Source organism: Phocoena phocoena, chromosome 9 (genome assembly GCF_963924675.1).
Source record: "Phocoena phocoena chromosome 9, mPhoPho1.1, whole genome shotgun sequence".
Taxonomy (NCBI): Eukaryota; Metazoa; Chordata; class Mammalia; order Artiodactyla; family Phocoenidae; genus Phocoena; species Phocoena phocoena.
In genome coordinates this window covers 93,863,138-93,887,792 of record NC_089227.1, presented here as the reverse complement: position 1 = coordinate 93,887,792, position 24,655 = coordinate 93,863,138, and the positions used below count along the sequence as shown (strand labels likewise).

General features: G+C 40.1%; 1 protein-coding gene across 1 annotated transcript in view; it reads right to left on the bottom strand.

Annotated features, from left to right (window-relative positions):
* Positions 1 to 16,641, bottom strand: part of LOC136127961 (maltase-glucoamylase-like) — a 76,970-nt gene extending 60,329 nt beyond the window's left edge. The window contains exons 1-7 of the mRNA XM_065883596.1: positions 16,515 to 16,641; positions 14,316 to 14,458; positions 6,548 to 6,668; positions 5,382 to 5,491; positions 4,425 to 4,576; positions 3,644 to 3,815; positions 1,511 to 1,610 (exon numbers count right to left, since the gene is read on the bottom strand). Coding sequence (XP_065739668.1) covers positions 1,511 to 1,610; positions 3,644 to 3,815; positions 4,425 to 4,576; positions 5,382 to 5,491; positions 6,548 to 6,668; positions 14,316 to 14,458; positions 16,515 to 16,641 — 925 coding nt within the window. The remainder of the gene's footprint in view (positions 1 to 1,510; positions 1,611 to 3,643; positions 3,816 to 4,424; positions 4,577 to 5,381; positions 5,492 to 6,547; positions 6,669 to 14,315; positions 14,459 to 16,514) is intronic.
* Positions 16,642 to 24,655: the final 8,014 nt, after the last annotated feature.

Genomic DNA, 24,655 nt, shown 5'->3' with positions numbered 1-24,655 from the left:
AGGTTGCACACATAAATAAACCTAATTTTCTCTCTTGCTAACCTGTCTTTTGTTAGACTGATTCACAGGCCCCCAAATACCAAACCTAAGAGGACAGAGAAAAATATTTTCTTCTCTGACATTCACAACTACAGAATATGCTGTTCCCACCCCATATCCCATCATTATTGAAGGAACATAACCTGGCTAGACACATGGAGGTACTAGCGTCAGCAGATCTCACATCAAGCAAGAGCCAAACTAAAAAGATGTCAGAGATGATACTACACATTCAAAATCCCTCTAAGCCCCACATGCAATTTTCAGAGATGAAGTCTCCCCATAGCTTTGATTTGCATTAGGGATAAAAGGTCTCAAGATCGACTAAAATGTACTCTTCAGGCATAAGAACAACTCACACGGAGGATCTAGGATTCTGTGACTTTTCCCTCCAAGCCTGACACAGATTATTTTCTGGTTCCTTTCAGCCACCTGAAGCTGTACAATCCTTGTATTATCTCAGTCTATTCTTTGACTATCAGGTATCTTAGAATCATCTTAGATCACTTAGAGTGATTCTCAAACAATCTGTGGTAAAGGATCAGATCTTTATTTTTTTAATTTCCAGTTCTTTGCAAACTGATACTTTTACAAAATAACATGAAAATGAATTATTAGAAAAAGTTTCATACATGCACTTGGACGCTACAGCAATGTTTACTCTTAATTTTATACTCATCTTACTGTAGACCTGAAACAGTCTTTGAACACTCCATGGGTCACGCTTTAAGGAGTACTGATCTAGTCCATCAAGCCCAGTTGAGAAGAGGGTGGGGATCAATATCCTGTGCTGACCATCAACCCTGGGAGATTCTGACAGAACTCCTCTTTCCCTGTAGGGATTGATTCATTGCCCTGGGATTGGTTGTTACTGGTGGAAGCAGAAAAACAGTTGAGAATCATTGATCTGATCTAAAACCTTCAAAGATAAGGAAGCAAGCTACTTCCTGGAATCCTATGATATTATACCATTGGGTCTTAAACAATCTGATTGTACTCTGTCTGACCCTCACACTCCACTTTGCCTTGCTACCCCTGGATGTCTCGATGTGACATTCACAGCTCAGTTGTGGTTCCTTGGTTACACGCTGCTATTAGAGCCATTACCCGTTTCTTACCAGAGCTTTTATTAACCCCTGTACTGGACGAAAGTCTGAGGAAGGAGAAGAACAAATTGGTAGAAACTGCCTTAGAACAGATTATAGGAAAGGGTTAGCTGTTTTAACACTATAATAGTAAGTACTCCAACAGAGTCAACCAGATTCAAGAAAATCGTAAGCTAAGAGAGAAGACTCTACTCATGGCTTCCATGGGTCAACAGGTAATGAAGTATGAATGGCACAAGCAGAGAACATACAAGGTCCCAAGCTACGGCTCAGCCATTCCTAAAGGGCGCCATTCCTTTATCATAATGCTGTAAGAAAGGGACTGAAAATCATCCTTGTGTGTGAATATTCCTTTAGTCTTTTACCCATGGCATTGCTGTTCATCAGAAACACTCCAAAGGACAATCCACTAGCATCTTCAAGGCATAGGAAGAATGTCTGTGCACCATACAAGTTAGTTCCATCCTGCAGAAAGATAATTTAAAACCAAAAATTTACAAATAAACCCCACATGGCCAGAAAGAGCTTAGGAAATCGATGTTAATCATGTGAGTAATTGACAAGGAATTCATGTCAAAGAAGACACAAATTTTTAATATAAGGTCTATACTTGGTTGATGTTAATCAAGTGAATTAGCATTTTCATATAGAATGAGCCAGCTATGACCATTTATCTAATAGAAATGTGAGAACTTGTGATATGTTAGGATGTGGGAGAACAGGAGGTTTGAAACTGTAGTTCAAAAAAGCTCTTCTCTACAGATATCAAAAACAAACTTATGGTTACCAAAGGGGACACGTTGGGGGTAGGGATAAATCAGGAGCTTGGGGTGAACTATATAAGATAGGTAACTAAAAAGGACCTACTGTATAGCACAGAGAACTCTACTCAATATTCTGTGATAATCTACATGAGAAAAGAATGAATATATGTATACGTATAACTGAATCACTTTGCCGTACATCTGAAACTAACGCAACAGTGTAAAGCAACTATACTCCAATAAAATTTTTTTTTTAAAAAAAGAGCTGTTCTCTCAAAGAGGCTTGACCTTGACTCAGAGTCTTGACCTAACCTCAACTGCAAAAACTCCATCGAGCCCTAATATAAATCGGGCACCTTCTTAATTTGCAACTAGATGGAGCTCTACTTAAGATATCTGGTCTTCTAGTCTTTACAACAGCATACATTAGAACTTGAGCTGGTCTTCCGGACTTTAGAACGGTAGTTCTCAACCTGGGCCGCATCCCACCCCAATTAAAACAGAATCTCTGGGAATAGAAGCAGACATTGATAGTTTGTTCAATTTCCCCGGTTGATTCCAATATGTAATCATGTTTGAGAATCACTGCTCTGGGACAGCATATCTCAAAATTTGGTGTGCATACAAATTACAAAGGAACCTCATTTCAGTGTGGGGTCTAATTTAGTAGATGGAAGAGGAAGCTGAGAGCCCAAATTTGTCACGCGGTGGTGCCCATACTGCACGCTTCAAGCAGCGAAGATCTAAGGCTCCTTATTAAACAAGCATCACCAGCCATATCCCAGATGAGCTGCTCGGACCCAACACCTTTCCTGTTTTTCTGATAGGCCTATGGTATGGTGAGGAGCATGGCCAGGGATTAGATCCTATCTCTGCTCCTTACGAACTATTTTTTTTTTACTTTGGGCTATTCATTTGGCTTTCCCAAACCTCAGTTTCCTTGTCTGTTAAATGGAGTAAATTAGACTTATTTTTCTCAGAGTCCTTTTGGTAAATAGAGATAATATATTTAAAAATTCACTGAATAAATTATTCCTCTAATTTCCTTTCATCCAGCCACTAGTTCTGCGTAATTGGGACAGTTGCTGAACAAGACCTGAATGTAGTATTGCTGAGTCTAGAAAATACCTCTGCTTTGAGTTTTAGCAGTCAAAACAAAACCAAGAGAGAAAAAACAAAATAAAATAGTAACAACGAAACTCTACTCCTTCTATTCTTCCACTGCCCCAAACATTCTTCACACAAAGAATGATTAATACAGAATTTTAGTTGATATTTTATCCTATTTTGCTGACAAACCTGGTAAGTTGGTGATTTGTAAAGGTCAACCTAAAGTAGGGTAACCATAACCAGCATATTGTGCCAAATCAATATTAGTTTTCTCCACAACTAGTTAGTTCAAAATGAAAATGTGATGAAAAATATTTGGCATTTATTGAGAATTTTCTATGTGGCAGACACTCTTCTAGAGACTCTACATGTATCAATTCATTTAATTCCCATCACAACCCTATGAAGTAAGTATATTACCCCCATTTCATAGATGGGGAACTAAAGACACAGAGAGGAAACCTGCCCAGAACCACAAAACTGGTGAGTAGCAGTGTCAGAATTCAGATCCAGATAGCCTCACCCGAGCACCTGACTCTTAACTGTTATACTGCACTGCTAGGAGTGACCTTCATGAAAGAGGCTATGATATTCAGTGGAAAGGGTCCCATACTGAAAGGTTACCCCTTTGGGGATTGTGTCCCTGGCAAATATGGGCCAGGTCTTCCAATTCATATCATGCCGGTACTGCTGGTGCACGTGTTCTCCCAGACCATACACGTTAGCACTAGGCAGTCGGATGGAGAGCTGCAGGAACTGATCAGCAAACAGCAGGGGCCCGATGCTGGAGTCAAACCTAGACGTGGGTGGAAAACACAGGGACGGGTGGGCAAGTGGAGTGGAGGGAATGCAACTGCTTAGAAAATTGTTCTTGTATCTCAGAGACTCAATACTCCCTGTTTAATCGGCCCCGTTTGCCCTCCTGTGACATTTTTCCATGGACATCAAGAGATCAGGATTTCCTGAGGGCAGGTACCATTTGGCACATTTCTTAGATTTGTCCCCTTGACTCTCTATCACATGACCAGAATATTAGTCGTACAGTATAGTAGATTCTCCATAGAGAGTTACTGCTGAATAGGTGTTAGATGGACGGAGGGAAAAAAAGGGAAAATAAGGAGGAAAAATGACCAAATGGAAGGAAGAAAGAGAAAAAGGACACAGCCCAGTGCCTGGCCTACAATAAGTGCTTAGTAATAAAAGAGGGGGAGGATGAGGAAGAGGAGGAAGGAAGGAAGAGGAAGGAAGGCAGAAAAAAGTATACATTAGGAGGTAGAGAGTCTGGTCACCAACAGTGGGCTCACAACCTTCAGGAATATTGGAGCAATGCATCCTTTTTCAGGCTTCAAACCTCCCTCCCCCATAACCTTCGTACTAAATCTCCAGATAGGTTTGCAAAACTTACAGAACGCGATTGTTGCTCGTTCTGATCACTTTGATGCTAAATGGCTGTTTGGAGACCTCAAGTTTATAGGTCAAGGAAGCCGCAGCATTTCCTTTGAAGGGTTGCACATGTTCATGGGGCACTTCGTACCTGTCCTGGTTTTGGTCAGTTAACTGTCCAGAGAGATTAGGGAAAGACAGTCAAAATGAAAATGTCTCTGTTTTTCTAAAATAGAAGCATGCCTACCAACACCAGTGCTTCCCAACACCTGTGCTCCTGGTACAGGAACCTGTGCAGCAAATGACATTATGTCTGAAATTATGTCACCAAATTCAGATGTTTAACACTTGGACATAAGTTAGTCTTTAGGTAGAAATATATACTACAAGTCTGCAGACATAAACTATCTCTAGAATTTTCAAAGTTGTGATCATTCTTTTTTTCCTTCCCTATATCATTTCACATGGTATAAAGGGAAAATAAATGAAAGCCAAAGCTCACCTGTGAACTCTATAATATACATTTAGGAAGTTATCACACTGAAGGAAGGCTATAAATGCTTTCAACATACACATGCTAAGTAAGAATAATGATAGTAGAGAAAAATACCTCCATTAGCAAATTTTTCTCTTTTGTAGTAACTGCAGTCATCAGGTAGGGAACAAGAACTTCTCCAAAAAAATTTTAAATAACCAAATATCATATGCTATCACTTATATGTGGAATCTAAAATATGATACAAATGAACTTATTCAAAAAACTGAAAGACACACAGACACAGAAAACAAACTTAGGCTTACCAAAGGGGAAAGGGGGGTAGGGAGGGATGAATTGGGAGTTTGGGATTAGCAGATAAAAACTACCATATATAAAATAGATAAACAACAAGGGCCTACTGTAGAGCATAGGAAATTATATTCAGTATCTTGTAATAAACTATAATGGAAAAGAATATGAAAAAAAGAAACAAACTACAACCTTAAAGTGGAAACGGTTAGACGTCTGGTGTTCCGCTGTGAGAAGGACGTTGTTGACATCATTTCCAAAAAGAGATGGAGAAGGCAACCTTTTCAACTGGGCTGTGAATCCTAATGTGAAGGGAGTAAAGAGTTTTCATAGCTGGCTGTGTAAATTCACAAACAGCCACGTACAATTAAGCTTTATGTCAAAGGGGGTGGCGAAAAGCCTTTACTTCCCATAAGAAGAGGAGACACGGATGTGTACCTCATCATACACACATACTGTCTTGGGCCAGATTCTGAAGCTAGGTATTGTCATTACCTTATTCAAAAACCATGCCTCTCTTCTCCAAAATCTGACTGGAAACATCCCGCAAAGGCCAAACTGTCGTTACACCAGCCCATCCATCACTCATATAGCCTTTATATTCTGAGCCCTCGAGGTGTTCACATCCATTATTCCTTCTCAGTTATCTTCATGTTATGCCACAGGTGATCGTATGCATTGATGCCATCTCCCCAGTTATGTGACAAGCCAGGTGAGAGTCGAGGCCTTATTAGAAAAGCCCATCAGGCCAAGAGGCCCTGGAAGAGGAGCATGCCTCTTCCTTTATGCTAAGAGCCTCCCCAAGTATCCCTAGCATGTTCATTATTATGTCTGCATTTTGAGGTGGGAGAAAGAAGGGGAGATGTTTAGTCCATGAACACTGACACTGGCTAGCTAACTTTCATAAAACATTGATAAAATTGGAATTGTTTCCATATCATTAAAATTACATTATATTAGAGTCGTTAGTAGTCTCAGAGGTAACTGAGTTCAAATCCCTCTCTTAAAAGTTAGAAACTTGCGGAACGAAGAAGTTACAATGTTTGGACAAGGTTACAAAGGTATATAAAGACAGAGTCAGGAACAGAACATGTCTCCTAACTCCCAAGACAGAGAGTGATATTTTTCCTTGATGCCAAAATAGACTCTAGTCCTTGCTCAAGGGCAGTGCCCACCTCCTGTCACACGCTGTGGTAGCCGTACAGAGTAACACCCCACCTGCTGCTACAGCTCCCTTCTGCAGCGTACAGAGCCAACCTGCAGAGGACACAGCCCAGTGCCTGGCCTACAATAAATGCTTGCAAACCTCCCTCCCCAGAGGATCTGGAGCTCCTTCCTCAAGGCTGAGTCTGTCTTACCTGCATTTGTGTTCACAAGGTTGCCCTCCACTTGATAGCCATGACTCTTAGAATAGTAGCACCAGGGCACACTTATGGGTCCCTGAGGTTTCCAGCAGCACCCACGCTGGTCACAGATGGCCTGAAATAAGAGATTAGTTAGAGTAACTCCACTATGGGTAGAACACTATCATTGATAAATATACTTTGAGCTTGCAGTCTCATGAGCCTTGTTTTACAAATAAGGGACCTGATATTTAAAGAAATTGTGCTGTATCCCAGTCAATGCGGTGCTTGCACTCAAAACTCACTTTTCTGGCCAATATCCTTCCTTGTTGTTGTTATCATATAACAATATATGATCACAATGCATTCTCTACCTGTCATCACGATAAACCTGGTAAATTTATTTAAATATTCTAAACTACTATATAGTTATATCACCAGTAACCCAAAATGACAAATGGAGTTTCACTGATATTGGCTTTGGGCTCTAAAAAAAAACTTTGCAATTAACTTTATTCAGAAGCTTTGAAATTAAGGCAATTTTGCTTTGAATTTTAAATGTGTATATTACAAATGGGTATGTTTAGTATATGTGACATATATACATATATATTATACATATATACACAGTATATACATGTATGTGTGTGTGTGTATATATATGTGTGTATATATAGTCTCTTAACTTCCCCCAAGGCAGTAAGTAATTGTTCCTTGAAACCCAAATAGATTCTGATTCTTATTTAAGAAAGGTACCTGTCTTTTACTACAATTAATGACTGAATTACATGGAGACTAAAATGGATACAATCTCTTTCTCATATAACTAATTTGGAAGAAGCAGTCAGGTTAAATACAAAAAAAGTACAAGGAAACCACTCCTCTTGAGTGTAACTAATAAAATACTATAGCAAAAATTATGGGTTGTGGCTTCCAGGATTAGATTACAGAGTGTCTCCTGTCTAGCCTGCTCCCTCCCTTTCACTTGCTCTGTTGGAGCTCTCACTCTGCGAGAAGTGAGGTGCTGCACTGCAGAATGACCCACATGGTGAGGAACTGAGGGAGGTCTCCAGCAAGGAACTGAGGTCCTCAGCCCAACAATCCTTGAGCAGCTGAATTCTGCTAATAATCACAATACACAAGCTTGAAAAGGATCATCCCTGAGTCTCAGAAGACACCTTGATTGCAGTCTTCTGGAAGCCTATGAGCCAAAAGCACCCAGATACACCAAGGCCAGATTTCTGACCATAGAAACTGTGAGAAAATAATGTTTGTTGTGTTAAGCCATTAAGTTTTGGGATAATTTGTTACACAGCAATAGATAACTAACATACCCTGCTATATTATTTTACAGATGAAGAACCTCAGGCCACAGAGGTAAAAGTTCACAGTGGTGAAGTGATCTGCCAAAGGTCACTTAGCTATTGAGAAGACAAGGACCAAAACTTAGTTCTCTTGCTATGCATTTCTTTTTCTCTATAGTCTGGGTTGAGTATCTGCTGAGCATATTTTCAGGAGGATATGGTAATGCTTTACAAATGTAAGACAAAAAAAATTGCTTAGATATATGAACAATTAGATTTAATCATATGCTAATTTTTTGGGTAATCATATGCTAATATAATAACCAATATTAAGGATCGAAAAACAGTGTCCATCTGTGGTTTCCATTGCTATGGAATCAGTGAACTGTGAACTCAACTAGTCAGCAGTTTTTGTTTTTTCTTTTCAAAACCCACTCAGATGAAACTTCAGTATAACCTGAAAAGGGAAAGGTGTCGAAAAGAGTGGTAAGCAGAACGGTTTCTGCATGCTCCCCAGAGCTTAATAACTTCTTCACTGAACTGGAAAGGGCAAAGATCAAAGAGTGGCCAAAGCAGCATGAAAAGTGAACAGCCTCTTGGCCACCTGGAAATCCCAGGCCCTGCAGCGGAGCTAAGCAGTTATGGGGAGCAATGTGGGGAGAAGCAGAGAGCGGGGCAAATAGACAAGGGAGTAAAAAGTAGGTGAAACCTCAGAAAAGAGTTGTAGAGAGAAGCTATAAAAATATGACAACATGAATAGGACTGAAGGCACCCAAAAATAATTAAACCCAAACATGAGACACAAAATGTCCTTTTAAGTTGAACATGAGAAATAAAATTTAAGAGAAGCTGCCAAAATAATATAGAGTGTATGATTTCCAATACAGTATTGGGGGGAAAACTAAGGGGAAAAATTCTCAATACAAAAAATAAGGAAAGAAAACATGTATACGAGGGTAGGCATGAATGGGGAGCAGTACATAAAAAACAGACCAAATGGAAAACACAAAATGAGACCATAGAAAAAAGTTTTTCATGTCAATTATCATATGGCTTAAATACTTAATTTAAAAAACAAGGATAATCAGATTACATTTACAGAAATAAATTCAACTGAAGCTGTTTACAGGCAGCACACCTAAAATTTAAGCTCACAAAAGCACTAAAACAGGGGAAAACAGCTATGTGAGAAGAATTCTTACCAAGGGTTAGTACAGCTATAGTGATAGTTGACAAATAGACTTTAAGTCAATATTAATTATTAGGGAGACATAGAGTCACTACATGATGACAAAAGCTTCAGTTCACCAGGAAGATATGACATCTCAAACCTGATACACACCTGATAATAAAGACTCAAAATATTTACAGAAAAACCTTAAAGAATCACAAGATAAAATTGAAAAAGATAGTAAGTACATAATGCAATATTTTTAAAGAACTCCCTCAGTAATTGATAGATAAAGTAGACAAAAAAGTAAAGATATTTTGCTTTTTACATAATAGATACATACAGGCTCCTGCACCAACACAAAGAGAAGGACTGGATTGAACTCAGAGATTGTGAGAAATCAGATGCTGAAGACACTGCTTATGACCTAGTCAAGCTCTGCTCCACTGGAGTCCTTTTCTCCTCCAACCCCCAATGCTTCTTAACATTTAGAGAGAGAGGAGAAGAAACAAAAAAGGAAATATTTTATATCAAAATCAGACATGAGAGAAAAAGGAAAACTAGAATCCAGTTTTATTCACGAATACAAATGCAAAAACCTAAAAGAAAAGAGCACACAATTTTAACAATGGAAATCAGCAGCATATTAAATAAATAATAAGTGAGTGGTGTTTCTTCCAGAAACACAGGGATTCTTTACTACTAAAAAATCCACTGTATAATTTTTCATAACTTATTAAAGAAAGTACACAATACAATCATTTAAATTAATCACCTATTCATGATAAAATTCTTAGCAAACTGGGAATATAAAGTAAGTTCCTTAGTTGGATAATGGGTAGATACCTAAAGCCTATAATATCCATCTCACTAACTCTGAAATGTTAGAAACATTCCTTTTAAAATCAGAAAAAAAGAGTAGGTGACCATGTCTATGTTGTTTTATAATTAAATATATATTGGAGGTCCTAACACTACAAGACTAATAAGACAAGAAAATAAAGAAAATTTGTAAAACTAAAAAGGATGAAACCAAGTTATCATTATTTTCTGACATAATATTATGTAAGTAGAAATCCAAGAAAATTTATAGAAATAAATTTAAACTAAATAAGTTAATTATTATTATTATATTAGATCTTCTATTTTCTTCTTAAAGTCATAACTTTTTCTTTTTTGCCTTTAATCTTCCTGGTATTGTTCCTTGAGATATGATGTAATATAAGAATATATAAGCTTGACTCCATTAAAATATAAAATATCTGTTCATCAAGACAGCATAAAATAGGTGAACACAGCCTCATAACAGCAGAAGATACTTGCAGCATGTATAATAAAAATAAGAAATAGAACCTAGAATAACACAAACAAGAAATGTGTACAAATCAGTGAGTTGAAAATAATTTACTGATAAGACTACATATGCCTTGGAATATGTGCATCATTAGGTCATTAGGAAGCAGCATATCTAAGATTAAAAAAAAATTCAGGACCTCAGCAACTGCAGCATTTTTAAAAGACAGAAAGCAAAGTTGCAAGGACAAATGCAAACACGTGAAAAGGAAGTGTCCCAGGTGCAGTGAGAGTCGGCCTGAGTAAATCAGAATTAGCCATCTCCTGCCACTGGAGGGAATGGGACCACAGTGGACCTTGCTCATTCAGCCCTGCCAACCGTCCTGTCCTAGGTGCTGGCTCCTCTAACCCTGTATCCCTCCATCCTGTTCTTTCTGTACTGTCCTAGGTGCTGGCTCCTCTAACCCTGTACCCCTCCATCCTGTTCTTTCTGTACTGTCCAGTGTCTCTCCACAGCCTTTATGTGTCCTGTTTTAGACACAGAATTCCCTCCTTTTACTGGGATAAGAAACAATGGAATTTACAACAAAGAATCATCTGGGAAATTTATACTCTTGGTTCTTTAATCCCAGAGGAGAGGAATGATAAAATGATATAGCAATGGCCTCAGCAGTAAAACATTCTGCCTAGCCTAGTGTCATATTCATAATTTCTTCCCACTCCCCTCCTCCACACAGCCATATACTTTCCTTCAACAAACACATTATATACATATACACAACATTATCCATTGAATCAGCCCCTCAACAACACTTTAGATTAGCATATGGCACCCAGGATACTTGGAACACACAACAAAATACCTAAGAAATACCTTCTATGAAAAACCAGGTCACTTGAAGGTGTTCCCAGAGTATTTCTCTCTGGCTGAACTAAAGGGGAGCAGGCCAGTGAATGCATGCGAAGGTCAGAGATTAATTCACTTGGGTATAACATTTAGAAAAAAGGCAAAGGTTGCTTACTGAACTACAGTCTTGATACCACAGTATTAAACGGCCTTATTATAAAACCAAAGAAGCATTACTGAGGCAATAATGACATCTGAAGTTCACATAGCCAATAACAAGATGGGCTGTTGCAGGAAAGTGGACAGACTGAGGATGCATTAGTCTTCCAGGTGGGCTCTGAGCAAGTAGTTTCCTAGCACACTATGACAGGGGCAAGTAAATGGGTGCGGATCAACTTTCTGGAAACGTCCTGTTTAGGTACAGCAATATCTAGACCACGACATCCCATTCCTATTGGCAAAGCAGCACATTAATGAATGGTCCTCTATCATCAAGCTCCAAACTACCTTATAGTCTTAAACATTATATGCTCTCTGGCACCCATCCTGTATCTTGGCCATATGGGACCATTCAATATGTCATGTAGGTGCCCCACAACTTCCTCTTCTGTCACTTTGTGTGCATTGTCTCCTCTATCCTGAATTCACTTTCCATTCCTCTCACCTCTGTCAAAATCCTGCTTATCATTAATTCCAGACTGTCACCTTGTCCTTGATAATAATCTCTTCTGCTTTGTGATCCACATAGTATTTCGTTTATATCTTATACATTTTTGTTTTATATTCTAGTTATGTATTTACTTAGCTTATCTCCTCTACCTATTGAACCTATCATCTAAAATACCAAACTTTATGACATTTGGCCCCATACTGAAGCTCTTTTTTTTCTTTTTCTCTTCTATCTTCTTTTTCCTTTATTTCTTTTATTCTCTCTCTTCTTGGTTTCCCATTTCGTGATTTCATTCAGCCCTAAGTGGCTGCTCCTAGCTGCTATGTATCACATAAAAAGCCAACCTCCTCTATCTGAAATCCAAGGTCTTCCAAAATCTGAATCCACCTTTTCTGTTCAGACACATTTCTTCCTACTCCAAGCAGGCATGTCTCTTCATTAATCCAAGAGAAAGTTACATTCATTCAGTCAGGGTAAGACGCCAGATGAAGGGGACTGAATGCTGCAATAGTCTTGGTTAGATGAACTGCTCTAACTGGGAGTCCTTCCCACGTTGGCAGCCTTGCTGTCCAGGCTGATGCCCTTCTGTGCTCTCACTGCTTTGTCCTGTCCTGGGGATTTCCTGATCCTTGACTATTTACCATATTGGTGCTCTCTCTTGCCTTCAACATAGCCTCTGAGCTTCCTGACTAGTTTTGTCCAATCACTCTGCTCCTAACTACAGTTCCCAGGCATTTTCTCTACTCCAAGCTATTTATCTGGCTCTGGTTCTTTTTTTCTGCCTTAACTTCCAGCTTCCCCAAAACCCCAGTCTATCACTACGGTTGATTTCTCGTCTGTTATTTCTTTGCCGTCTTGGTTCTCTCTGACTCAGCATCTATGCTATTTCAATCAATACCAAAGGCTCAAATTGTGTAACCATTCTCACTTTCCACAGTTCACATTCTGTGACTCTGTCCAAGTTATGGGCTGAATTGTGTCCCCAGAAAAGATATGTTGAAGTCCTAATACTCAGTACCTCAGAACTTGATCTTATTTGGAAATAGGATTGTTGCAGATGTGATTAGTTAAGGTGTGATCATACTGGAGTTGGGTGGGCCCTTAATCCAATGTGATCTGTGTCTTTATAAAAATGGGAAATTTGAACACAGACACACACAGAGAATGCTTTGTGAAGATGGAAGCAGAGAATGGAGTAATGTAGCTACAAGCCAAGAAACGCCAAGGATTGTGGCCGTCACCAGAAGCTAGGACAAAGGCATGGAACAGATTCTTCCTCAGAGCCCTCAAAAGGAACCAACCCTAATGACACCTTGATTTTGGACTTCTAGCCTCCAGAAGTATGAAAGAAAACAAAATGCAGAAATAAAATGTCTTTTGGTATTAGGACCTTTAGACAAACCAAAATAGTAACTCTCAAGAACATCACAGATTATTCCAGCCCGTGAACAATAGGATGGCTACAGAGATAAATGTGAGAGTGCCACATGCCCAAGAATCGCATGCAGCAAGCATCCTTTCTGTGTCTGATACAAATCTGCCATTTCAGGTCAGTGGACTTCACTCAGAAGGCTGCATTTTGTTTTTATTCACTCTCAACACGAAACATGACTGATATGGTGTGTGCAATGCATTTTGTAATCATATATTCAGCTGGACTTCAGGTGATGGTCAGGAAACACTGCCCAAAAGTAAATGCTCAGATGCCTGCACTATTTTTTTTTTTTTTTTGCTGTACGCAGGCCTCTCACTGTTGTGGCCTCTCCCGTTGCGAAGCGCAGGCTCCGGACGCGCAGGCTCAGCGGCCATGGCTCACAGGCCCAGCCACTCCACCGCATGTGGGATCCTCCCGGACCGGGGTGCGAACCCGTGTCCCCTGCATCGGGCGCGAACCTGTGTCCCCTGCATCGGCAGGCGGACTCTCAACCACTGCACCACCAGGGAAGCCCCTGCACTATCTTTAATCTGGTATTTATTACCTCTTCCTTCAAAACTTGGCTCTTGAAGCTTTATCCTTATTTGAAATACTGTTTTATGCCTATGGATGACTTTTTATTGTAGATCCTAGATAACTTTTTAGAATTGTGTAAGGAAAAAAGAGAGATAGAGAGAGGCCAAGAAACAGAGTCAGAGAGAACTAGTAACCAAGTAGTGTTACCAGATAAAAGACAAATATACTTTTAGTATAAGTAAGTCCCAAGTCTTACACGGGACATAAATATACTAAAAATTTATTCATTGTTTATCTGAAATTCAAACCTATATGGACAGCATGTACTTTTATTTGCTGAATCTGTCAACACAAGGAAATTTTCTAGTTCTTCCTCTCCCAAGGCTGAGCTGTCATATAAGCATGAATACAGGATTTCTTTTCCTGAGCCACCAATAATTGCAATGCAAACAATAAACAACTCTGGGGGCTACAAACAGAAAACAGAAAACAAACCCTTATCCAATGGCATAAACTCTTAAATGAAAACAAGGTCTGTAAGTCAAACCTTTGTTGGTGACTGGTCAGGGATGCAGTTTATCCGTTCCAATTCATTTACCACTGGGCACTCGGCAGAACCAGGAGTGGTACTTTTCCCAGGATCTGGAGTAACTGTCATCCCAGGACCTGAGGTAACTGTTGTCCCAGGACCTGGGATAATCCCAAAAGCAAACATAAGATGACAGAATTAATATCACAGGCATTCGATACCCCCATAGTTCTCAAGACCTCCAATTATATGGACTCCACTACTGATTGGGCTTCGCTCTATGACCCTGAAATGTGCACATTCACTTTATAAAGCCTCATTTTGTTCTTGTTGACTGTATTTAACTCTACATATACCTGCACCATCTCCTTCTACCAGCAAGGCCCTCCCCTATGAGACAGTGCATACAAGAGCAAGGAGTTGGACTCCAACATTAGTGGGAACCAAATCTACCTTCTCTACTCCAGGGGTTGGTAAACTATGTCCTGTGGACCAAATCAGGTCACAGCCTGATTTGTAAATAAAATATTGCTGTCACACAGCCACACCCAGATTTTTTATGTATTGTCTATAGCTGCTTTTGTTATTATAGGCAGAATTAGGTAGGTAGGACAGAGACCGTATGGGCCACAAAATCTGGAGTACTAAGTATATGGCCCTTTACAGAGATGTCTGTACATTCTGCTTTGGTCCTGTACTTCCACCCAGGCAGCTGGTTCACGAAATGTTTGCACACAGATCACGTGCAGTATATGTTGTTCTCTTGAATGTTACCCTAATCATAGTAACCTCAATTCTCCTTGCTCAGTCAACAGGCAATCCCTTGACAAGGAACACTTCTGAGTGATGGTATTCTGATACAAATGTAAAATCTCATAGGACAAAAAATGTAAAGGGAGGCCACCAAACTAGAAACTGGCAGCTAGAATCTATGCCAGTTGATTGATGGATTCAGACTTAAAAATCAGTTAGATAGGGCTTCCCTGGTGGCGCAGTGATTAAGAATCTGCCTGCCAATGCAGGGACACAGGTTCGAGCTCTGGTCCGGGAAGATCCCACATGCCGTGGAACAACTAAGCCTGTGCACCACAACTATTGAGCCTGTGCTCTAGAGCCCACGAGCCACAACTACTGAGCTCGTGTGCCACAACTACTGAAGCCCGCACACCTAGAGCCCATGCTCCACAACAAGAGAAGCCATCTCAATGAGAAGGCCACGCACCACAACGAAGAGTAGCCCCCACTTGCCACAACTAGAGAAAGCCCACGCACAGCAACGAAGACCCAACACAGCCAAAAATAATAAATAAATTTTTTTTTTAAAGTCAGTAAAATAAAGAAGGCACATTTATTGCATTCTAACATAAGGATGTTAGATTTCTTTAGGGCACTCTACAATAAGCTAATAACAATATTAAGACAAAACAATGAGGCTTCTAATAAGTTTTCTTTTCACTAAGGTTTCCAATTCAAATGTGGTGGAGTACTAGAACTTTATATTTGTGTCAGTTTCCGCATAAGGGTTTTAGTTTCATCTTCAGGATCATAGAATTTTAAGAACTGAACAACCTTTGAGATGATTTAATCTAACTTCCCACAGAAGTAGAAGTGGTGTGACTGAAAATGAGGTAGGGGGAGGGGGCAAAGGTTTTCCTCTGGCAACACACTAGCCCCTCATCACGTGCCCCACCTAGGAAGCTGTTCCTAGCTGAAGCCCAGATAAGAAATTATGGATAACTCAGCACAATCCAGCCCTTCTGTTAAAATAAAACAGTTCAATAAACTTTTAATAAAAAAAACTCTGGTAGCTGTTATTTTTTTAAAGAACCAAACCTGGGCTGAAGGTACGTTAATTGATCATATACTTATTTGACTACATTTCATGTAAGGGTATTGTTGATTACTATTGTTAACAAAATTACAATTATTCAATGAAATTCAGCAAATATATTTCAAGTGCCAGTTGCGGAATCCTGCGCTGTGCCAAATTGGGAAACGAAAGTGTCAGTTAGGCCTACAGTGAATACCTATTGTGCTGTCACAGTTTGAGTCAGGTGGTCCCCAACACACACTTATAATACACACACACACACACACACACACACACACACACGTTCACACCAGTGAATACGAAAGCATCACTTCCCTGCCATTTCTGAGGTGTTTGCTCTGATAAGAGCAACATATGGAGGGGGCAACACCAGAGTTCCTTGTTACCTTCTGATTCCAAAGAGTCTCTGGCTGAAAGCACAAAGAGAGGAATAGTGATGATAAACACCACAAGCAGAAGAACACTGAGCATAAGCTCCAAAGTAGTGAACTTTTTCAACTTCTTTCTTGCCATCTACAAAGAAAGAGAAAACAATTTTAGATTCGAGTTTTATTTAACACGTGGTTAGCAAACTTTTTTAACTTGAGAAAAGCTCAAATGTATACATAAGAGAAATGGATAACGTAATAAACACCCAGGTACCCATCAACTAGATTAAACAATTATCAAGTGGCCAATCTCATTTTGTCTTTTTTTTTTAAAGGTAATATAAAAACTTTTATTTTTCTTATGTCTATTCTTATTCATGTCTCTCCTTAACCTTGGGTTATTTTGAAGCAAATCTCAGATTTCATATCTTTTATTCTGAAAATATTTAAGCATATTTTTTTAAAAATAAGAAATTTCACAAAAGCCAAGCAAAATACTGTTATCACACTTAAAATATTTTAAAAATAATTCTTTAATCATCAAATTAAAGAATTATTTTAAAAAAATTTCCCTCATTGTCTGATAAGCATTTTATAGTTTGTTTGTTCTACTCTCATAAGGATACAAGTAAGATCTATATATGACTAATTGATTTGTGTCTGTTGTCTTTTTTAACCAGTAAGGTTTGTTCTGTAGATCTGCCCACAATCCGGATTTTGTTGATTGCATCTCCATGCATGTCAACGTTTCTCTATCCTTGTATTTCCTATAAATTATTAGATCTACAGTTTTGACAGATACAGGTTGGTTTCTTTTTAGCAAGAATGGTGCATAGATGGTACAACATCTTCCAGCAAGAGAAACATAAAATCTAGCAGTCTCCTTTTTTTAAAAAAAAGTTCACAGCCATTGGCGAGCATTTCTTCAATCCATTATTTCATTAGGAGTTGTGATGCAGTGACACTGTGATTTTATCATTCTTTGTTCACTTATTAAATGAAATGTTCCTATAGAAAGAAAGTTCCCCTCATCTATCATTTGTTTCATAAAGGTACAGTTTGTATAGGAAAGGCAGGATAAATGTTTGACTATTTACTGGTTTTTAAAATAAGGAGTAATAAGGAGTAGTTTCCCTAGCATCTTCCAAAGGGGATCAATGAGATTTTTTTGGTCCAATATCTTTATGAACTCATAGATTTAAATACATTTCATCTGTATTAATCCATTGATGTTATTATTATTAACGCTCATATTGTCCCATCTCTACCCATTGACAGTCTCTTCAAGGTGGTTCTTGGTACACTTTGGTACTTTCCCTGCTTGCTGGTTTAACATGATAACCTAGGCTCCTTTTGTACATTTCCTGCCCCTCGTCTCAAATCAAACATTTCTAAGGAGTCCTGGCTCCTTTTAGTGGCAACAGTATTTAGAAACTAATCTGGATAGAGTCTGTGAAATTTAACCTAGAATTCCAGAATTGAAGGGACCTTATGGATCATCTTGACCAGTGCTGCCTTTGGAGCCCCAAGGGGTCCTTGAGGATTTTTAATTTCAAAAAAAATACAGAAATTACACAGTTATCTATGTTAGACTCATTATGAACACTAGCTAGGGATTAGAATATTTTGTCAAGAAGTTTAAATCAAACACTCAGCACTTGCCCCTGCCCCACTCCTACTGAATCAGAATCTCCGGAGTTAAGGCCTGGGTATCTGATTTTTTTAAAAACCTCCACAGATGATTCTGATATGCAATCATGTTTCAAAAGCAGTGAACCCCATCTATTATAGGTTCGCTGTTGACTCCCTGCTGAACAAACTGTAGTATCCCTGTAATGCACTAGGAATCCTGCGTGCTCTTCAAGTATATAGAACACTGAGATCGAACACAAGAAGCTCCTCTTGTTGGGATACTAAATTTAGAGTACTTTAAGCCAAAATTTGGCTTTGAAGTAAAGATTCATGAAGTTCAAAACCTAAAAACATTATCCTTTATATTCAAAGATCCACCATAAATTGGGCTTTGAAGTATCTTCTTATTCATGAGGAAGGATTCGGCAAAGTCATCCACATTTACTCTTTCCAGGCTATGGGAGGTTACAGGGAAACCCAGGGAGCCCAGAGATCAACTCAACTGCTCAGAGGGATGAATATTGATATCATTTGTCCAGATACGGAGCATAGCAACATAGCACGTGTCTGAACGAAGAAATAAAATACCACGTTCCTAAGGGTGAGTATTGTGATCGACACAGAAACAGGACTTGAGGACAGAAAAACCGGACAGCTATTAAAGCAGGGACCACTGGGACCATCAGTGTCACCCGGGCCTCTGTGCAGACTCCCTTAGTCTTTGACCAGGAAGGCACAGACCACCATGCACAAACTCAAATGGGGGTTATGCCTCACATGAAGTCCTTTCTAGAAATCTTCCCCAGTGCTTCCATCCTTGGACTTGGTCCTTTGTTTGGATCAATTCTGATTCTGGACTGAGCTGTGGCTCTACCCTCCATGGGCAGCAAGTAAATAAACCCCCCATCACTCCCTTCACATCCTTCCCCTGGATGGCCCAGATATGACTGCATGTACCTCCTTCCTCTGACCCCACTACTGTCCTTCTTTAGAAGGACTTCACTGTCTCTTAGGGGAGGGCACACCGTCTTTCATGTTTTGTACAAGAATGTGGTCACAGATATAGCACTTCTCCAAAAGCATGAGAAACTACGTAGAGTCATACTTTAATGCAGAAATGCATTGTTCAATAGGGAGGGAAACCTACAGCTAGTCACAATCAATACACAAACCAGAGGGAGGGAGAAATATCTTGTCAAAAGAAGAAGCAAACAAATCCATTGTCAAGTTGAGTGGTGCGATTGGAATGATTCCTAAAATGAGTTTCATTGACCTAACTAGCTTCTTGTATTTCCTCAAGTTATGAAAAATTGTACATTAGCCGTATCTAGAATCAGACATACTGAAAAGTGTAAAGAGAAAGAAGAGGAGAGAAGAGAGTGGAAGGAGCAGAATTATCTACACTAATGGGCCACTGGTTTTGAGGCCTCACAAGTTTAAAATGGTTTCCATTGCTTATGAGACTAAATGGCGTGTCATCTATTACCATCTGACTCTTAATAATCATTATCACTAAGTTTCTGGTCTTCTATGTGCCAGGTATTTTCCAAGCTTGATTAGATATCTGTATAACCCTGAAAGGCAGATATTTTATAAACGAGAAAACAGAGGTCAAAACGGTATAAAACTTGTCAGCAACCACAGACAAATGGTGGAGCTGAAATCCACTACCAGTCTGCGCTCCAGGGACCGGCTTCTCGGAACACACACTCCCCGACAGCACCTTCTCCACTTATCAGGTCACACATCTCCTCCAGGACTTCAGATTAATAACCCTCCCTCTCTCGCTCCCAAGCACTCTATCTAGATTTATAACCCTGAGGAGAATCTGTCTTCCCTACTAACTTTGAAGCTACGAGAGGAAAGTGAGTACGAGTTTCTTACCCCTCCCCAAGTCATCTCTCGGCCTGAGAGCCTCAGATGCCGATCCCCTTGGCTCTGGGGCAGCTGAGCGGAGCCAGGGCGGAGTCCAGGGACATTCTTCTGCCGGCAGTTGCCGCCCCGGGAAATCCAGATCCCTTTCAATTAGCCTAGTGATGCCACCTTCCTTTTTTTAAAATCACTGTATCATTTTTAAAATTTTTATTTTATATTGGAGTATAGCTGATTGCCAATGTTGTGTTAGCTTCAGGGGTACAGCATAGTGATTCAGTTATACATAGACACATATCTTTTCTTTTTTCAAGTTCTTTTCCCATTTAGGTTATTACAAACCTGTGCTATAGCATATGTCCTTATGGCTTATCTATTTTAAACAGAGCAGCGTGTTTATGTCCATCCCAATCTCCCAGTCTATCCCACCACCACCCCCGCCCCAGTAACCATAAGTTCATTCTCTAAGTCTGTTATCACTGTATCTTTTTCTTAATAATTGTTTTTTTTTCCCTTTTCCTTGTGTTCTGTGATGTGGACAGTGCTGGCAAGAACTCCACCATGCCTCAGTGCATGCTACCTGGCAGGTGCTCTAAGCGAGTATTTGCTGACTGGGGAGCAAGACTGAGTGGAAACACCACCACAGGATCCTTTGGCCATGCGTGTACTGCAGGGTCCTCGTTCCTGTTTCCCAAGAGGAAAGGTGGGGAAGGAATGGGGAACAGTGTGCCTTCATCCCAGGAACCTCACCAGTAATCATAGGGGCGCTAGGGAAAAGGAAAGAAAAAATAAAATTTGGATTTAAAAATTAATATAAGCTAGAGGGCAGTTATTTATTTTACAAAAGGATCCAAGTCAAGCTTTCTTTAAATCAATCTCTGAAGTGTGAAGGAGTGGTACATCAATATCTCCAGGGAGATTTTTTTTAAGAATATACAGCTACTTCCCTCTCCATCTGACCTGCGTAACGATTGCTCATAACCAGTAATGGCCTTCATGTGAGTTATAACATACAAAGAAATAGCTGAAAACCATCTCTTTATAAATGAATAGTTTATATTCTTCACCAGAATATATCCTAGTAAATGCACTTTCTGGAAAACAACACTCTTCACAGCACCTTCTTAAGCCCAACCACAGTTGAACACAGCCCCACATCCCTGTCCTGCTCTCTGTACCCTCCTACTCCCAGCTCAGAACTGCCCCCAACTCCACTGCAGACCCCCTTTCCCAGGCTGATTATGAGCTGAGCTGTTCTCTGCTCTGAATCCCCAGCACAATGGTTCTGTCTGCTTTTCTTCATGCATATGAAGACTCACTTCATTTAGTACATCTTTATTAGAATGTCAAGGGAAGTCTGGAAAGGAAAAAAGGTAAAATCCTGTGATCAGTCTACCATCTGGAGCCCTTCTATGTAGGTTTTAAAAGTTCCCTAGATCACTTTGATATTCACTTCCCCTCCACTCCTGTTTGAGAATCACTTGGGAAACCTTGAGTTCAGTGGATTTAATAACATTGAATGGCATTATCCTATGAGGGGGAGGGGGAACACCAGGTGTAAATTAAGGACAGTGCAATAAGGGACAAAAATGAAGTAGGAGACAGTAATAAAGAAAAATGAAGTGCATTTGGAGGGAGTAGTGGGGGATGGGTGGCTCCTTGAAAGTTTTCAACCCCATTAAAGCGCCCCTCCCAACTCTTCCAGTCTCTCCAGTATATCAATGCGCCCTCTCTAACCTCAGCCCATTTGTGACCAAGGATAAGTTTTCCTAAGGCTTTTCCCCCAAAGGTATGTCTACTTTCTTAGGTTTACAACACCCCTTTTCTTTTTCAAATTGTAAGCTCTTAGGGTGTGAGAATTATGCCTGCTTCTTCTTAAATACCTACAAGCAGAATCTACATAATCAATACTTACTGACCAATAACATTTTATTCCTTGACTGAATACTTCCTAATTATAGTACACCATGAAGGCACTTTAGAGGATATAATGATGGCACCTGCCTTAAGTGGACTTAAATTCCAATACCACTATTTCCTTCTACCCAGTAAAGGCAATGTACGGTAGAAAGAAGAGAAGGGATGTGCTCTTTCTTGAAAATCAGAAGACCTTAATTTTATTCCTCATTCTGAAAATAACTAGCCAGATGACCTTAAGAAATTTACTTAAGCTTTCTGGTTCTCTGTTTTCTCACTTACAAATTAAAGAGGTTGAACGAGAAGATCTACAAAATTCACAACAGCTTTTATATGTCATGTTTGAGTGAGTCACCCAAATCGCTTGCTACTTCACTCTTCTCTTCCACAGAAGATCCCTGTGCCAAACACATCATTGGCATTTTCCTTCTTCATTATATGCCCAAGTTCTCTTTCTCAGTGTGAAAGCATGCTAAGCACAGCTTGAGAAGACCTGAGCTTGCTTTTTAGCCCTACTATTTCTTGCTGTGGTCGCCAAGGAATTTATTTAACACTCTGGAATCTCAGTTTTCTGGTGTGTAAAAATGGAACTAAGAATATCTACTACTATCCATCATCATCTTCTTATTGTGAGAATCAAATAAAAACATCTTAAATAATAAAGCATTACATATCCTTATTTATTACTTACCATAGAGAATATACTCTTGGGTACGAAACAGCATGTTCCTAAGAACCGTGTCAATCCCTCTCTCCGTGAGGGTGGCACCCCACCTTACTCAGTGCTTTGTAAAGTGGAAGATGCACGTTCCTGGCAGCTGTCCTTATGAACTTGTTCTGATATGAACTCCTATCTGCTAAGTGCTTTACGGCCCCATGTGTCAGGTGACTCACGTGGTACCTGAGACACAGGTGCAGAAATCTAGGAAGCAGCAGCAGGAGCTATGAGCAGCAATCTTGCCCATTCAAAGTCCGATTCTCCACCAGCCCACTCACGGCTCCTCTCCCAGGCTGCCTTGTAAATCACACTATTTTTACTCAGAAAGCACATCCCTTCTCTTCTTCCCTGAAGTCTTCATTCAAAAATCCCCAGCTTGCGAATCTTAAATCCTCAGCTCAATTTAGTTGTTTGATATTTTCTTGCAGCCTCACTGTCCCCCCAATCAATGTGTCCTCACACAACCTCCAGATGGTCCTCAGGCAGAAGAAACCTTTTTCATACACTGATGAGAAATCTCTATTTGTCACCGTAATACCCTCTTAACATGCAAAAGGAAATCGGGCTGTACCCTTCTCTACAACAAGGATTGCCTTGGTTTTTCTAAAGTAAATGACCCAGCTCTAATCTTTCATACCTGTCCTGTCCCCGGTACATCACATTCCCAAAGGCTTTATAAGAGATTCCATAATACTAATCTTGCATGTAAAACTCCATAAATATTAATAGCCTTCCATGCCTGATATAATTAAAGTAACTAATGAGATCAAGAGCGATCTCATGTTCACTGGCAAGGAGCAGAGTTATCAGAATGCCTATGGAAGTGACCATGTCTCCTTCTCTTTGGTGGTTGCTGACAGCTGTGAAATAGGAGACTGTTCTTCATACTAATATTTAAAATTTTCCCAAATGGTTATTAACATACTTGGTTACACGCTATGAAGAAAGAGTCACCCACCATTTACTAGTCAAACTATAAACGCTATATGCTCAATAAAGATTTGGCAAAAGCTACTCAAGTTATTTACACCCATAATCTGGATGTCCATTTATAGAAATTTAGCCCATAAATACACTTGCAGCTTCGGAGGTCAGATCCCAGGGAGAGGACTGCGGTTGGCTGCACGAACACAGCCTGAAGGGGGCTAGTGCACCACAGTTAGCCGGGAGGGAGTCCAGGAAAAAGTCTGGACCTGCCGAAGAGGCGAGAGACCATTGTTTCGGGGTGCGCGAGGAGAGGGGATTCAGAGCACCACCTAAACGAACTCCAGAGGTGGGCGCAAGCCGTGGCTATCAGCAGGGACACCAGAGATGGGCATGAAAGGCTAAGGCTACTGCTGCAGCCACCAAGAAGCCTGTGTGCAAGCACAGGTCACTATCCACACCTCTCCTCCTGGGAGCCTGTGCAGCCCGCCACTGTCAGGGTCCCGTGATGCAGGGACAATGTCCCCGGGAGAACACACGGTGTGCCTCAGGCTGGTGCAACGTCACACCGGCCTCCGCCACCGCAAGCTCGTTTGGCGTTCCGTACCCCTCCCTCCCCCCGGCCTGAGTGAGCCAGAGCCCCCTCCTGTCTGGGCGAAGAACAGTTGCCCTCAGGTGACCTACACGCAGAGGCGGGTCCAAATCCAAAGCTGAACCCCAGGAGCTATGCGAACAAAGAAGAGAAAGGGAAATCTCTCCCAGCAGCCCCAGGAGCAGCGGATTAAATCTCCACAATCAACTTGATGTATCCTGCATCTGTGGAATACCTGAATAGACAATGAAACATCCCAAAATCGAGGCGATGGACTTTGGGAGCAACTGTAGACTTGGGGTTTGCTTTCTGCATGCAATTTGTTTCTGGTTTTATGTCTATCTTAGTTTAGTATTTAGAGCTTATTATCATTGGTAGATTTGTCTATTAATTTGGTTGCTCTCTTCCTTTTTTTTTAATATATATATTTTTTTCCTTTTTCTCTTTCTGTGACTGTGTATGTGTATGCTTCTTTGTGTGATTTTGTCTGAATAGCTTTGCTTT